Consider the following 17471-nt stretch of genomic DNA (forward strand, 5'->3'; position numbering starts at 1 on the left):
ACAGGATGTTGAATATAGTTGTCTGTGCTCTACAGTAGGTCCTTGTTGTTTATCTATTTTATGTATAGTAATGTGCATGAATTAGTCCCAAACTCCTGTTTATCCCTTCCTCTCCTCCCCTTTCCCCTGGGTAACCATAGTTTGTTTTCTATGTTTGTGAATCTGTTTCTGGTTTATAAATAAGTTCATCTGGATTATTTTTTTCTCACTTGGAATTTGATGAGAGTTGCAGGACTGCATTTTCTAGCCATGTCCTCTGTGTACAACTAGAGTTACATCTGCCTTAGGAGCTCTGTTTCATGGGAACAATTATAAACTATGACGCTTGACTCTGCAAGGCAGGAGCTTCTTTATTTTCAGCTCTTCTGAATTAAGTCATTAGCAGGTAGCGAGAATTTAATTTCATGTGCCTATAAAATTGTATGAAAACGTAGGCGCATGTATTCATAACTTTCATCCTTTGCAGTCAGGTTCAGAAAACACTTTTAGGCCTACCGTTACTTAGTCAAAGACGAAGACTTCATTTATATTAAAATGGATCAATTTTAATAGTAGAATACAAATTAAGTAATGGCTTAGGGGTTCTTAAATTATTCATTCCTTTAGCAAACATTACCTTTGCTTGGTCTTTGCAGTCTAATGAACCCTGTGGCACATTGCAAGTCTTCAGTTACTTGAGAGAAAGTCGAACTGGAAGTAGATCCAGTTAATTGATTCATAAATGAATCTCTGTGTGTGGAACGTTCTATTTAAGTGAGGTCAGATGGCACAAATAAACTCAGGCATGTACTGAATGGTACATTTAATTTTATTAACTCAGCTGAGGGTGAAGGGCATAATGGTTAAGCGTGTGGACTCGGGAGCCGGCCGCTGCATGACTTCACCCCTGCAAGTGACTTAACCTCTTTAGGCCTCAGTTCCTCAGTCAGTGGCGAGTTGGAATCAGCTCATACTGGTTTTACTGCTACCGTTTTTAGGGATTTTTGAGTCAGTTGTTAAATGCAGTCATTATTAAAATATATATTTTATTAAAAACTAAATAATATACATTTAGAACCAAATACATCTTATTAAAAACAAAGTTCATAAATAATCAGACTCATTTCTTTCCCATTATTTTACTACATTTACTGTGACCTTTGCTCTCAGGATTATGCCTGTTGTATCTGCGGGCTGGGACCACTACGTGCCACCCCTGATCTAGTCCCAGTTCCGTGTTCAATGATGTCACACTGGTAGCTGAAAAGCGGCCGTGGTGGGAGCGTTTACACCATAGGAACGGGCAGACGCTGCAGGTCGGGGCTCAGTGTCTTCTTCCAGAGAGTTGGTGGTTAAACATTGGCCAGCACACCACTGCTCATCTGGAAATGGAGATACTGATAATAGCAGTGCCTGCCTCGCTGGATTGTTACGATGGTTAAATCAGATAATGTTTCTAAAATGCTTAGAACGTTGGCACGTATTAAGCCCTATATACGTCTTTCTTTAGAAATAAAAATCTTTGGAATAGTGGGAACATTTGTGTAAGCTCGTTCACTGGGCCGGTTCTCTTGGCCCTCACACCAGCCACCACAGGGATTATCTCATTTCACTGGTTAATAACCCAAGGCTCCATGGGGACCACGGGCAGGGCCTAACTGATGGCGTTTTTAGGGCCTGCTCTCAACTTGAATCCCTGAAGCCTCCTTGACCTGTGTTACCTCATTCCATCTCCACAAGCACCTGTTTTCCAGAAGAGCAAACTGAGGCTCAGAGACACAATCTTGTTTGGTCACACGTAAGGTCATGGTGGAACCAAGGGTTGGAAACAAAGATGTGTCTGACTGTCAAGCCTTTCTCTGCCCCGTGTGCTGGTGATTCTCAGAGAGTGGTCCGTGGACCGGTGGTGGTGCAGGGAGAAGCGGGAACTTGTTAGCAGCGCACATGGTCAGACTCTACCTCAGACTTGCCAGAGCAGAAATTCCGGGGTTGACAGCAGCAACCTGTGCTTTAATAGCCCTCCAGATGGCTCTGATTGTAGTTTGAGAAACACTGCCTTATGCTAAAAAAATGTGTGATCAATGGAAAGGCACACAGATTTAGAAGGAAACGTGAAAGGCTGGGCACAAGGAACACTAGCCTCGGGGACAGAGGAGAAAGAGCAGTGGCTGTTGACCCCAGGGCAGCCCCCTCTTCGCATCCCCGTCCCACCTGAAGCCACAGTCGGGGGACTCAGGGGACCCCTGGCAGTTCCCTCTGCAGGCAGCGTGTGATCCCTGTGAGACCAACATCAGACAGAAACAGGAGCTGCTAATGCTGCCCTGGGCAGGGGCTGTTCCTGAAGCCGGGCTCAGACGAGCCAAGTGAGGAGAGGGCTGGGTGGGCTGCAGTGCCCAGGCTCCCGGGGCCGCTGCCACTTGGCCCCAGCTGATGGTTCTCTGTGCTGTTAGAGCTTCCGGGGTTTCCTCGTGAATCTGGATTTTAATGCTGGAAAGGTAGATTTTTATGAACCGTCTAATTTTTAATGTTGGCAATTGAAGCAGATTGTAAGAGATACTCTGGAGGACCATCAGAATGTATCTGAGAGCTGGTGTAGCCCATAGACCACTGGGTGCGTCTGAGGGTCACATTAATTGTCTTTACGAAGATTCCCAGTTAAGCTTCTATGGGATGGGGTTTATCAGGAGCCCAGGCAGTAGAGATGAAGATAAATAATGACCAGGTATAGTTGTCAAGTGTTCCGATGGCTCATGACTGTGTGACATGACCAGGCATTGACCTCGTGGCACGTGAAGGGCAGCCGGACGATCCCCGTGGCAGGGAGGGAAGAGCTGGCTGGGGGTTGGCTCACGATCGGTGTTTACTGTAGGCTTCAGAGAAACGGTGTGAGCTGCAGGCTAGCCCCTTGCCCCTAAGGGAGTGGGTGCTTCCTGTGTGCCGGACACTGGAATACAATTCTTGATCAATACCGTCCTTAGGTGGGCGTCATTCTCCCATTTCACTTGGCAAGAGGCCAAGTCCCATCCAAGCCCACATCCGGCTGATCTCAAGGATTCCGCCACGCTGCTTCCCATGTCTCCACGTTTGAGCTGTAATACAATGTTGTGTTGTGATTGAAAAAAATAAATTTTATTCCCAAAGCAGAATTGAAAGCAAAGGTGAAGATACCGATGCTATACTTTGTGGATGCAAATGCAATGTGGCTGAGGAGAATGCTTTGTGTCTCCTTGAGTGGACTTGGGTTGTGAGTTCTCTCTCTGCTCCTTCTCCTCAGTCTGCTGACCTTCAAGAAGTCATGTTTACGGCTCTCATTAAGGACAGACCCAAGTTTGTGCGCCTCTTTCTGGAGAATGGCTTGAACCTGCGGAAGTTCCTCACCAGTGACGTCCTCACCGAGCTCTTCTCCAATCACTTCAGCAGCCTGGTGTATCAGAACCTGCAGATCGCCAAGAACTCCTACAATGACGCCCTCCTCACGTTCGTCTGGAAACTGGTTGCTAATTTCCGAAGAGGCTTCCGGAAGGAAGACAGAAATAGCAAGGATGAGATGGATGTGGAACTGCATGTATGTACTGGGTACCGTTATCTGCTTGAATCCTCTGACGTTTAGAATCTTCTTTCAAAAAATGTTTCTCTACCTCCATCTTTCCTACTCCCTACCTCATTGCCGTAATGTAGTTAACACATTGGGATTGTTCACTTTTTCTCCTGCCTTTATTTGTGCTAGCAAGTCCAAGTGAGCTAACAAGTGGCGAATTTTCTTGCTTTATTCTCTGTGCTATATTTCAAACTAGTGGTTGCAGTGTTTCTTAATTGCAAAGCTCGGTGTGACACACTTTCTGAAGTCATCTAACAGGGAACAGGGACAAACAAATGACTGCCTGCTCATACTTTTTGGATATGATCTGCCTAAAATAGTTCTCTGCTACCCCTGCAGAGGACTGGAGAACTGCCAAGCATTCTTTTGTGCATAAAAGGGGCAGTGGATATTTCCAAAGGGATAAGCCAGGTTTCCATATGAGAGGATGTGGTGAATAGATCACCTGTATTCTCTCGGGATTTCCTGAGGCAGACCCAGTTTCCGACTGAAAGCACCTACAGCTCTTTGCTGAAGGTTTTGTCTGTTGGAGCCCAGTGATGGCTGGAAGCTGGTGTATAAATACCCCAACAGCCTCCCTGCTCAGAGGAGATGGTTCTGAGGCATGTGTTCTACACCAGCTCCTAGGTTGCCTCGTGGGATTAAATCTCTGGTTACCAACCATGATGACTTGTTGATAATGTTCCCTTTGTGGGTTCTTTCTTTTCCAGTTTCATTTTCTCAATCTCTTATTGGTTTTCCTGGGATCACCTCTCAAGCTACTTGTCTCAAATGCTCGGTTGCTTCTGGGGAAACTCAGACTAGGTCATTATTGTTTATAGTTCTTGAATTTCAATGTATGTGTCCGTGTGGCAAAAATCTAAAGAAGCTGGATATTTGAAAGAACTGGACATGTTTAGAAAGCTTTTGTTTGATGTGATTTATGTTAAAACTGTCTGCAGTATCTATAACTGTGCCAGAAACATTTCGGATCTTGGTAAAACCTGTAGGGAAGTTTAAAAAGAATATATCCATATAGTTGTTTTTTCACTGGAAAGGTTCCGTTGGAAGATTTGGGAGGCTGAATAGGAGCTGAGATTCTAATTGATGTGTTATGAATTGAAATTTTGAATAACGCTCCAAAGAAATGGGTATAATTTTTATGTTGTGATGGTTGAACTTAAATTATAGGAAAGTTAGAATTTAGTTCGAACGATTTTTCTGGATGAGAAAGGGAGTTACGTGATGCAAAGGAACTGCTTTCTCTTCAGCCTGTCAGAAGTCATTCAGTTTTTAAATTGCTGTCAGCACATTTTTTCACCCTTTAAACCTTCCCATCTACTTGTACGTGGACTTTTATGACAGATAAAAGATTCTGGGTCAAATTATACCACCTGGTGAGTTGTGGAGATGAAAGTCACATCACTGTGCTATTAAAATGGATTCAGACACCAAGTCATAGAGACCTGGAAACGCGGGGTACCCTGCTAGGGCATCCTGACCCCGTTTTCATTCTTGTAGTAGTGCCGCTGCTTAAGTGATGTTCCGTTTGCATGGGCTGACCACATGTTCTAACCCTTCCCAGGACGTGTCTCCTATTACCCGGCACCCCCTGCAAGCACTTTTCATCTGGGCCATTCTTCAGAACAAGAAGGAACTTTCCAAAGTCATTTGGGAGCAGGTAAATATCCAGGTCCACGGCGAGTGTATGCTTTGCTGTGGCTGTTGTGACCCTCTCAAAACTTAAGTGCCTAACCTAAAACATCATCAGTACAATGGGGTGTTTGATGTTGGTGGGTCCAGTTGTGCCTGTTTCCATGGGAACAGAGATGTGCTTGGGATGAGAGGTCCTTGAAAAGCCTCTGTGCTTGGTGGGCAGTCCAGTAGGCGCCTGCTTCTTAGGTGTGTGTGGATTTGTGACTGTTTTCCAAGTGTGGGGGGGTTAATTTTAATTTAAAAATTAATCCCCAGCTTTATTGCATTGTGGACAGGAAGCAGGGCCTGTGCAAATGTTGCTTCGGGACATGATTGAGACTTTTCTTTGGGATTCTGCACGTAGTGATTTTTACAAATGATTTATGAAGTGGAAACGAAGCTACATTCTCCATGTTGAGAGCATGCAGTTGGGTACTGAGCACTGATTCCCACCCAGTCTCACTGACCGCAGTGCCCAGTCTCCGTGTCCTTGGCCGCTTCCCCCTCTGAGCCGCGGCGGTGTGATGGCGCGTGGTCAGGCCCCCCGCTGTCCTACTGTCAGCGTCTCCTGCATTTATCTTGATATTTTCTTTTTATATGCTGATTCCACGTTCAGGACTGCGAGTAGAGTCAGGTTCAAGACTGCGCACATTGCAGATTGTACTCGGTGTCATTATGAACAGCTCTGATTTTTACCATTTCCTGCTTTTGCCACGAGTTTGCCCTTGTCTTGTCTGACTCTGATGCTGGCTCCACCACGTCAAGGGATTACGGATTAACCCGAACATTCTCGCCCCTCTGAAAGACCAAGGGCTGCACCCTGGCAGCCCTGGGAGCCAGCAAGCTTCTGAAGACCCTGGCCAAGGTGAAGAACGACATCAATGCAGCCGGGGAGTCCGAGGAGCTGGCCAACGAGTACGAGACCCGGGCAGTGGGTAAGCCTCCCGGGATGGGACCTGCGGCCGCTACAGGCAGGCGCCCGTGGCACTTACTGGCTTTTCCAAGAATGCAAGTGGGAAAATGTGGGCTCTCTCATCCCACAGCCGCCCAGGGCCACGCCCAGGCCAGATCTGAGTAACGCCGCACCACAGGGAGCTTTGGGCTGTTTTGTTTTGGGGATGCTATTCAGAAACCGTGGCAGGTCTGGGATTTTACCTGACTTGCAAGCTAAGTCAGCCTGCCAGTTCCCTATACAAATACTGATGGAGACCCCAGACCCCTGGGTCAGGGATGCACATAACTTACTACCAATGGCAAAGGCAGAACAGTATCTTGAGGTGGTACCCGTGCCTCGATTCCCTAGGGGGTGATGTGAATAGGGCTGGTGCTGGTGGCTCTACAGCTCCCCAAGCTTAGGAGACTCGGAGCTTCTGTGAGGCTACAGGTGAGCTGCCCAGCCGCAGGGCGACGTCTCTCACTATCTGGAATAGAAGGGCACAGAGGCATCGCTAAGTGTGACGTGCCTGGAATGTCTGTCCTCTGCCATTCACCTGTCCTCCATCAAAGCTTGTCAGTTCACCTGCTCCAAGGGCTCAGACTGAGGGGATGCGAGAAATCCAAGACCAGTTGCCTCCAGCAACAGAGAGCTTCAGGCCAGCTCAGGGTTTTCTTTTCCACTTGGGAGTTTGCGGCGTGGTTCGCTGCAAAATGCAGGCTTGTTTGTCTGTTGTCTTAGCTAATGAAAAAATGCTCTTGAGTTTAGCTTCTCTGGGTTGGAGAAAAGGTGTTCAATTATTTATTTTAATGTATTAAAAGTCTGAAGATATAACTTGTTTTCTGATTGACTTCAACAAGGCAGTGGCTCCTAATGTTTTGACTTTCAAGACATTTCTTCTGAGGATCAGCATTTTAGTCTGTATGTGATAAGTCTCAAAACGTAGGCACGCCCTCAATGCAGTAGGCTGGGGTTTCTAACACCATTTGGGGGTTTCTTGTCCTGTGCTTTATTTGCAAAGAAACCTCATCAGGAAAGCCCAGAAGGCAGATGAGCTGGAAGGGGCTGCCCTCTGAAGGGGGCAGAAGGCCTGGGTCCTCTCCCCAGTGGCTGAGCCCCCACCGAAGAGGGCATGGAGTGGGCATTTCTGGACAGCTGCCACCAGGAGGCGCTGTGCTGGGCGTGTGGTGCTTAAAGAAGGTCCCCTTGTTCGGTAGAGAGTCCTGTTGTGCTGGTGTTCCTTCTCTACGCCTTGTGCTCACCGCTAGGCTTTTCTGGAAGTCAGGGCTTGGTTGGGGAGGTGGGCGTGGGCAAGTTTGGTGTATTGGTCAGCCCCGCCTCCAGCTTCCCTCTCTCCGGTGATAAATGTCGCTCAGAGCTGTTCACAGAGTGTTACAGCAGCGACGAAGACTTGGCGGAACAGCTCCTGGTCTATTCCTGTGAAGCCTGGGGTGGGAGCAACTGTTTGGAGCTGGCGGTGGAGGCAACGGACCAGCATTTCATCGCCCAGCCTGGGGTCCAGGTAAACAACACACAGTCATCAAACATCACGCCCAGGAAGGGGCCTTTTCCATCAGATGCTATTAGCAGCGTATGAAAATATAATTTTAAAAGGGGGAGTGTAGAGCTCAGTGGTAGAGTGCCTGCTTAGCATGCATGAGGTCCTGGGTTCCATCCCCAGTACGTCCATCAAAAAGTTAAATAAACCTAATTACCTGCCCCCTAAAAATAATTTTTAAAAGTTAAAAAAAGAATGGGAAAGGGTATATAGCTCCGTGGTAAAGCGCATGCTTAGCGTTCACGAGGTCCTGGGTTCAACCCCCAGGACCTCCATTAAAATATATAAATAAGTAAACTTAATTAACTGCCCCCCTGAAATAAAAAGCTGAAAACAAAATTAAAAAATCCCTGAAAACATAGTTTAAAAGATGTATGTATAATTTTAAAAATGAATCTTCTCCGATTTAAAGGCCATAGCAGGAGCGCTGGGTGATGTTACGGAGAAGACGGGGCACAGGCGTCGGTGGAGATCCTTGCTTCTGGAGATGGTGCAAAAGAGAGAATATTCCTTGCATTTCCACAAAGCAAACAGGACAGCCCATGATTATGAGCTGGGTCTCTGGCTCCAGCGTGTCTCTAACTGGGTGTGGTGATGGGCCAGGTTACACCAGCTCTCTGGGCCTTAGTTTCCTCATCTGTAAAATGGGCATAATAGGGGCAAAGGAGAGGCTGCTGTGACGATTCAGTGAGGACATGCGAACAGTGCCCTCTGTGTCGGCCGTTCCTGTTGCAACAGTTATTAGTAGAAATGGCAGCAGAGAAACTAGAGTGAAGTGGGTTCAGCCAGTGTAGAGGTTTCCTGCCCTGAGTTAAATTAACAGTGGGTTGCACCTGGTGTCCCAGGTTTTGGAGTGAGATTTTCCACCCACCATCCCAGCTGGAGGCGCCTGGGGTGAAGGGGAGGAGGGTAGGGAAGAGACGGACGGACGCATGCCGTCTGCATGCAACTGATATGCGTGATCACGTTTCATCTTCCCAGCACACATGGCGGTGGACGTCATCCTATTTTACTGATGGGGACTCGGGAGCTCAGGGAGGTTCTGGAACAGTCCTCAGGTTGCTGCTAGGAAGTAGCCATGCTGGGGCTTGATCCCGTGATGATTGTCTGCCTTACGGACTTACCATCATGCCACGCAGCCAGTAACTAGCGGGGTTTGTGAAAGAACTCCGTCTGCCGCTGCCGCTGAGCTCGAGTCCATGGATGTGGTCCTGGATGCTGAGACTCACGAGGCGTCTTGCAGCCGCTCAGGTTCAGCCTCTGCACCGCGGCGGGCTGGAGGGAGGCTGGCACCGGGGTGGGGGTGGCCCGGGAGACCGCCACAGCTGCCGCAGCCGCCACGCTCTGCTCTCGCCCCATCTTGCTGGCCCTGGGGAGGCTGACTCACGCTTCCGTCCAAGTTCACCAGTCCTGAGGGTTCCAACCAGATGCCAGTTCATTGGTGTTTACAGACAGTCTCACTGCCAGGCCCCTGGGACTGGGGAACGTGCTTCCTGTGGGAGGGCTGCTGCGTGGGGTCGGCTGTCCCTGGTGGCCGTGGGACTGAGCTTGCGGGCAGCTTTCTGTGATCGGGGGCCTCATGGTGCCACTTGGCGATGGCCTGGCTGCCCATCACCCCGGCTGGACCACAAGAGTGAGGGCTGGACATACCTTGTCTTTGTCCCGTGGAAGCAGACCCCAAACGACGTGGGTGCAGCTAGTTTGTTCTGGACGTGAGTCCAGGAGGTGGGTGAGGGGAGTGGGGCAGTGAGATGGGGGAGGGGGAGGGAAAGGGAAGAAAGCAGACACAGGTGTGCTGGGGAGGAAGCTGCCACGGGGTGCGGCTTCTGGGGGCTTCTGGGAGCCGCGTGGACCTGCCCCGGTGTCGCCCTCCTGAGCCCGAGGACACTGGCATTCACCCACCAGCTGCAGCTTGCGGTGCATCCGGGGCTGCCCCTCGTGGGCCAGGCACACGCTGGGCCACAGCTGCCCAGGCAGAGCGTGACAGGGCTCCCCGGAGAAGCCGTCCTTTCCCAGAGGGAAGTGCCGGGGTGGGTGGGCATCTGGGTCCGAGCCCTCCGGTCAGTGCTGGGAAGGCCTCGGGGGCCCCCCTGCTTGGCCACAGAGACACGCCAGCCCCCTTCTGACTGATGACGGTCTTTTCTGAGAGCTGTGTGGTCCTTCGATGTGGCCCAGCCTAGGCTCCCCCCTTGTGTGCGGACTCGAAGTGCGGCTTTTCGGGGCGTTGCAGCTCGAGTTGGTGTGGAGACACCAGCGGTCTCTCCCTTCCTGACTTCCTTTTAGTTTCCTGACAAGTGCCACCTGTCTGCCCCCAGCAGAGGGGGGACATGCAGATAACACTGAATGTGTGAATTTGTGACCTTTTGGGAGAGAGGAACTACACAGACGCTTGTCTAAGCTTACATAATAACAGTTAGGGCTGGTTAAAATTCGTAGGCTTAGTGAATTTGGACTCATACAACCTCTAGTTTAAAGTTCATAGAACCCTACTATGTATAAAACAGGCAAACAACAAGGTCCCCTGTTTAGCACACAGAACTGTGTTCAACATCTTGTAATGATCTGGAATGAAAAGATTATGAAAAAGAATAGATACATGGACAACTAAAACACTGTGCTGCACACTAGACATCAACATTGTAAACTGACTATACTTCAATAAAAAATAATAAAAAAGCTCATAGAACCCAACTTAAGAAAGGACTGAAAATCAAACAGGATTTTAAACAGTTTTATCGTAGCCCCTGAGAGTCCAGGTAACTAATACAAAAGCGTGGGGACGTTGCCTCCGAGAGTAATTATTTGGGGGAGGTTTGAGGGCTGGGTGGAACGGTCGCATGCCATCTGGCAGGTCATTGCCTTAATGAGGACCTGTGTCCTTTCCTCTGTTTCCTGTAGAATTTTCTGTCCAAGCAATGGTACGGGGAGATTTCCCGAGACACCAAGAACTGGAAGATTATCCTGTGTCTGTTTATCATACCTTTGGCTGGCTGTGGCTTTATCTCATTTCGGTATGAAACCGAGGCACACATTCAGTTGTGTGTGTGTGTGTGTGTGTGTGTAAAGGATCGTAAGGCCTGGAACTTACGACGTTGGCTCTCTTCTGGGGTCTCCTCCGGCTTCCCCTGGGTTTGATCTCAGACGGATGGGAGTGGGGTCACGTGGTCAGTATCCGAGGCAGAATTTGGATTTGTTGATGAGGAAGTGCCAAGGGCTGAATTTTGGTTGAGTCCTTCTCAGAATAGTTGGACCCCTCCCCTCCCGGGGCCAGCTTGGGCTCTGTATTCATGTGTGTTCAGGAGGCGCGTTGTAGCCCACACAGTGTGTTTGCTGGGACACTGACGGCGCTCCCCGTCCTGGTCCAGGAAGAAGCCCCTGGACAAGCACAGGAAGCTGCTGTGGTCCTACGTGGCCTTCTTCACGTCCCCGTTTGTGGTCTTCTCCTGGAACGTGGTCTTCTACATCGCCTTCCTCCTGCTCTTTGCCTACGTGCTGCTGATGGATTTCCACTCCGTGCCCCACCCCCCGGAGCTGGTCCTCTACGCGCTGGTCTTTGTCCTGTTCTGTGATGAAGTGAGACAGGTAAGGGCAGCCCCCAAGGAGGGCACCTCCTTCTTCCCCAGGGGCTGGCGTCTTCCTCACGCCAAAGAGGAGCAGGCAAAGTCCTCGTTTCCCCCAAATAAATGTTCCCGTTAGGTGGCTGTCTGTGAGCGTGGAGATGTGCTTCCAGCGTCTCAGCGTCCACGAGCTGTGTTAGCACCAAGCCCACACTTGGCTCTCTAAAGAATGTCGGTTGATGGAGATAAGTGAGTCAGGTCGGGAATGTGTTCAAAGAGCGGGCTGACCTTGGGCTGTAGGCCCACTCCTGCCGTCAGGAGCCGCTTGAGATCCTGGCGTTACCGTGACCGGGGGAGGCGGCTCGGTGAGTGCAGGGGACTTGGGAGGACTTTCCAGCCCACAGCCTCTTAACGCCCAGTGCGTCGGGCTGACAGTGCTGGAAAGTCACGTGAGTCCTGCTGGCTCTCAGGGAGTTCGTGTCACTCACGGCGCTTCTCTGCAGTTCCTGGGGGTCTGCGCTGTTCAGCACCTTCTTCCCACCCTGGAAGCCAGACTTTAGCCCAGACCTGGCCCGTAGCAGGTGGTCTGTTAGTAACTGTTGAATAAATTAACGGTGGTGGTGAAGGTCGGTGCTGTCCCAGACAATCGTTGCAAGATGGTAGTTTGCAAAATGGGGGAGGGCTGCAGTTGCTGTCACCCTTGCTGTCCCTTCTCAGCCCAAATCCAAGCACACAGCCATTCAGCAGGTGTGGCCTGCGTACTTACAGTTAACGAGATACTGTGCCTAGCGATACAAGGTACCTGGAGGGGCAAAGGATGCTGTTCTGGACTTCACAGAGTTGCTGCCTGTGATAGGAATCCTAAGTTGGTTTCTACTATCATGCCAACTCGAATAGACTTTTTTTTTTGGTGGCTTCTAAGGGCTCTGGGTTGTGAAAGGTTCTGAGGCTCTGCTTTTAGCAGGAGAGTATCTAAATCAATTAGCGGCACCTACCACGGGTACAAGGGGTGGCAGGCGTCCTGGCACCAGGGCCCTGGATCTGCCTTCGCTTGCCGAGCAGGTAGGAGGTGCAGGTGTGGGGTGGAGGTGGGGTGCAGGTGGGGGTCATCGCTGAGCATAAGATCATCAGGCTTTCTATCTCCCAGCAATTCTCCCTCAGGACGGGGTCTCTGTGACGTCAGGTCAGCCTTGTGGGAGCCGTGGCATTGGCTCAGGAGGTCACAGTCAAGTCCAGGGCACTTTTTTTTTTTTCAAATGTTTTGGGAGGGAGAGGTAACTAGGTTCACTTGTTTATTTATTTTTAAAGGAGGTGCTGGGGATTGAACCCAGGACCTCACGCATGCTGAGCTACACCCTCCCCCTGGGCACTTCTGTGTTAGTTCACGAGGGCTGCCATGACCAAGCGCCGCCAGCTGGGTGGCTTAAACAACACGAGGCCATCGCTGTGTCGTTCTGGAGGCCGAAAGTTTGAGGTCCGGTTGTGGGCAAGGTTGGTTCCTTCTGAGGATATGATGGAGAATCTGCTCCAAGCCCCTCCCCGGCTTCTGGAGATGTGCTGTCCACACACCCATACGGCTTCTCCCGGTGTGCATGTCCCTGTGCAGGTGTCCCCTTGTCATAAGGACACTAGTCATATCGGATCAGGAGCCCACCCAGCTCCGGTGTGACCTCATCTGAGTGATTTACAGCTGTAAGGACCCTATTTCGGAACAGGTCACATCCTGAAATACTAGCGTCTAGGACTTCAGCTTTTTTCTCAGCTTGCTGTGTATCAGCAGCAAGGGAGTGAGAATACCCCGCTTGAATGAAGCAGAGAAAGATGAAGGAGAGCCAACACTTAAAACAGGAACGGGCCCAGGCCATCTCGAGAAAGTTAACCAAGAACCTTTAAATTAGGCACTTCTGAGTTCTGTTGTCATGGGAACCAGCGCTGCTCCAAGTCCCGCGTGTTCCCCCCAGGCCCATGGGGTCAGGGTCCCTTTGCTCCACTCCCAGCGTGGTTGGCCGCCTTGCAGAGGCACATCAGAGAGAAAAAGATGGCCCTCGCAGGTGAGCGTTTGCAGAGGGAGAGGATGGAAGGGTGGGGTTGGAGGGCTTTGTCTCACTGGAGGGGGAAACCCTGAGTCCCATCTCGTCTGAGAGGCCAGCAGACCTCTCGTCCTCTGTGGACTGGGGAGGCCCAGTGGGGAAATAAGTCTCCAGCACAAAGAAGTGGAGAGAGAGAGAGCGAGGGCGAGAGAGGGAGGGGGGGAGGGAAAAGCCAGCAGGAATTGCAAACAGACGGCACGGTAGTAACTTACTTAATTTCTTTGACCTTTTACTTCGCCATCTTTCCTACTGTAAGAGGTTATATTTGTTCAGTTTCACTGAGATATTATTGACACCCAGCGCTGTGTAAGTTCAAGGTGTTCAACGCAGTGACTTGACGTACGTATCCTGCGAAAGGACCACCACAAGGAGTTACGAAGGGGACAGCGAGGACAGGACTCCCCCTGTGGTGGCCTCGCCCATCTCATCTGGCGTCAGCTCCACCAGCGAGTTTCTTTCCACTTCTCCAGCTCCTCCCACACGCCCTGCTCTTGCCCAGATTTGGGTGGCCTGGAAGTGGCTTGATTCAGATGTTTGTTGCTTATTCATATCTGATCCCCGGGGACTAGCGCAGGAGTGGACGTTGCCATGTTTCTGGCAGGGGTGTGTATCCTTTTTAAAGAAATCGATTGATGAGGCAGGGTCTTCCCGACTCAACTCCAGAGCCCTGCCACGACCGGGAGTAAGAGGGGGGCCGTGAGGCCAGAGCTGGGCAGTCGGGGAGGAACCTGGCAGGAAGGGGCTCGGGCATCCTTTTGAGCAGAGGGTGCTGTTGGCAGCTGCTGCTTGGAATGGTTGGTAAGAAGTAAAATGTTCTTCCTGCTCCTGGTGCCCCTCACTCACGCTCCCAGCATTTCCCCCCTCATCCCGTTCCTGACCCTGCTTCCCTGTTGTTGCATTAAGTTCCAGAAGCTGTGGTGTGAGTCCAAATGGTATTTGGATCCTCCAGGCATCTAAAGAAGCGTGAGGTCCAGAGAGAGGACTTACCCTGGGTTGCTCTGGAGGGCAGGGCTTGGCCTGGGTGGAGATGCACGGAGAGTCATCCTGGCTTACACCAAGCACATCATTCAGCCACTCTTCCTTTCAGCCAATATTTATTGAGCACCTAGTACATGCCAGGCAGTGTTCTAGACCTTGGGGATACAGCGAGGAACCAAACAGGCTAATATCTCTGTCCGTAAGGACATTCTGCCAGTTAGAGGTGACCGGCAGGGTCCCTTCTGGGAGCTTTCAAGGAGAGGAGGTGAGCAGCATGGGCAGCACCGAAGAGCGAGCCTTATACTGACCAGGGGTGTTACTGAACTCAGGTCTGGCTACTAGCTGCTTGAAAGCTAACTCGAGAGACAAGTGTTGGTAAAAAGGAAAGGTTGCTTTATTTAGGAAGTCGGCAACCTGGGGAGAAGGTGGACTCATGTCCAGAGGCCAATACCTGCCCCTGCTGATCAGAGGGCAAGAGCTCTTAAAGGGGAGTTTCAGGGGGGCCCCGGCAGAGGGAGGGGGCTACGTGCAGAACAGCTCAGTCAGCTCTGACAGTCGTCTTGAGGTTAGTCATGCGATGGTCTGATCAGTATCATCTTGGGTGTTTTAAGTAGTTAATTTCCAGTTCCAGGGTGGGTTTGTTCCCGTTTCTTTGAGGCCACTTCTCAGAACTGTGCAAGATGGAGCAGCTTCTATTCATGGTTGCAGTCTGGTCATCATGCAGTTGGCTTCTTCCCCCGGGTGGGGGCTCTGGTATCTGCAAAACAGCTCCAAGGATCTGGCTCAGTGTCTCCAGCCCTTGAGGAGAAACCGGAGATCCTTGACTTCGCTTAATGACTGAACTATTCTTATTTGGTCTAATTTGCCTGCTTTCCTTGGCTTCTGCATTTTCTCATTTCTCTGATTAAACTTATTCTTTGGCTGAAGTTTTTCTACAGGCAGGAGGCAGACAGAGGACATGGAGGTTGAGAGGGGTCTGTCCTGGGAAGGCCCCATAGGGTCCTGCTCCATCTCAGGAGGTTGGCTGAGGGGACTTGCGATAGTAAAGTTTAGTCTTTAAGTCACAAACATCTCCCTTCAAATTCGGATGTACATTTAACTACTCAGTACTCATTCAGATCAGGCGGGAGGCAGACTCAGGACAGGTGCATTTTGCTTAGAGAGGGTCCCTGGGCGGGTGGAGTGGGTGCACTGCTGCAGAGAGACACAGAGCAGGGACACTGAGTGGGAGCGGACGGTGGGCAGGAGCCTCGGGGGAGGGAGGCGGCTGTGGGGGAGCCGGGTGAGCTTACGTGCTTCCCAGGTGCTCCCTGGGCCTGAGTGTGATGCCACGGGGCAGGCTGAGCCCCAGCAATTCTCCCTTCATCGTGGGTGGTGTCTGACGACAATAAGGATTCAGAGCTTCATCCAAGCGTTTCCTCCTGTCTTTTAACGTGCCCGTTTTAGCCCAGCAGTCCTGAGTGTTAAAGTGGTGGTAAGGGAGGTGCCTGTGCTTAGGTTAGAGCGCGGGGTGAAGCCCAGCTCTGAGTCCTTGGTCTGTGAGTGCGTCTGCAAGACACGGCCTCGCAGGTTCTTGTCATTAAAGGACTCTGACACTAGGGGGCGCTGTTTCCCTTCAGGTCTGCCTACTGCCGCCTTTGGAATCCCCAGTGCGGCTGTTTTCCTCAATCAGTTCTGCTGGCCTGGTACTGTCTTAATTAACCTCATTCACACTTGTTAGCGAAAATCAAAACCAGGCAGGGTGTTACCTGTTTCCGATTGCGTCTGGGTGTTAAACACATGCTCTTCAGTGTCTCCCTGTGTTCCCTTCCCTGAGGGCAGAGGTTGCTACATTCATTGGAATTTTTAACCAAGACAATCAATAAGTGCAAATGTAGTTGCTGAATAACCCAGGTCTGTTAACCAGACTGTGAATGTTTGTTTAAAATGAGCGAAGTCCCATTTTCCCTCCGTGGCGAGCCCATCCAGTCGTCAAACCCTTGAATCCCCAAATCCTGAGAGATGTGATGACGTGTGGTCCTGATGTTTTAGGAATATAGCCTGTCTCTGGCATTCCATTCTGAAAAGAGGTCGCTATTCCTTTTTTTTTTAAACTTTTTTATTATTTTTTAAACTTTTTTTTATTGAGTTATAGTCAGTTTACAATGTTGTGTCAAATTCCAGTGTAGAGGACAATTTTTCAGTTATACATGAACATACATATATTCATTGTCACATTTTTTCCCTCTGTGAGCTACCACAAGATCTTGTATATATTTCCCTGTGCTGTACAGTATAATCTTGTTTATCTGTTCTGCATATGCCTGTCAGTATCTACAAATTTTGAATTCCCAGTCTGCCCTTTCCCACCCCCTGCCCCCTTGGCAACCACAAGTTTGTATTCTATGTCTATGAGTCTGTTTCTGTTTTGTATTTATGTTATTTATTTATTTTTTTGGATTCCACATATGAGCGATCTCATATGGTATTTTTCTTTCTCTTTCTGGCTTACTTCACTTAGAATGACATTCTCCAGGAACATCCATGTTACTGCAAATGGCATTATGTTATCATTTTTATGGCTGAATAGTATTCCATTGTATAAATATATCACGTCTTCTTTATCCAGTCATCTGTCGATGGGCATTTAGGCTGTTTCCATGTCTTGGCTATTGTAAATAGTGCAGCTGTAAACATTGGGGTGCAGGTGTCATTTTGAAGTAGGGTTCCTTCTGGATATATGCCCAGGAGTGGGATTCCTGGGTCATATGGCAAGTCTATTCCTAGTCTTTTGAGGAATCTCCATACTGTTTTCCACAGTGGTTGCACCAACCTGCATTCCCACCAGCAGTGTAGGAGGGTTCCCTTTTCTCCACAACCTCTCCAGCATTTGTCATTTGTGGACTTTTGAATGATGGCCATTCTGGTTGGTGTGAGGTGATACCTAATTGTAGTTTTGATTTGCATTTCTCTGATAATTAGTGATATTGAGCATTTTTTCATGTGTTTATTGATCATTCATATTCTTCCTTAGAGAATTGCTTGTTTAGGTCTTCTGCCCATTTTTGGATTGGGTTGTTTTTTTTTTCTTATTAAGTCGTATGAGCTGCTTATATATTCTGGA

The 17471-nt window shown here is 49.7% G+C and overlaps 1 protein-coding gene across 5 annotated transcripts in view; it reads left to right on the forward strand.

Moving 5' to 3' along the window:
- Positions 1-17471, forward strand: part of TRPM8 (transient receptor potential cation channel subfamily M member 8) — a 74736-nt gene that overhangs the window by 22667 nt on the left and 34598 nt on the right. For 4 of the 5 annotated variants that reach the window (XR_012072400.1, XM_072960658.1, XM_072960660.1 and 1 more), the window contains exons 1-2: positions 11158-11325; positions 13199-13351. Coding sequence is in view for 4 of the 5 variants with exons in the window: in XM_072960658.1 (XP_072816759.1) it covers positions 11242-11325; positions 13199-13351 (237 nt within the window). In the remaining variant the exon portion in view is untranslated. Of the gene's footprint in view, positions 1-3253; positions 3545-5141; positions 5238-6056; positions 6187-7561; positions 7708-10641; positions 10755-11108; positions 11326-13198; positions 13352-17471 lie in introns of those variants that run through there. The other variant, XM_006209134.4, reaches the window with a different exon arrangement.

Source organism: Vicugna pacos, chromosome 5, assembly GCF_048564905.1.
Source record: "Vicugna pacos chromosome 5, VicPac4, whole genome shotgun sequence".
Classification (NCBI taxonomy): domain Eukaryota; kingdom Metazoa; phylum Chordata; class Mammalia; order Artiodactyla; family Camelidae; genus Vicugna; species Vicugna pacos.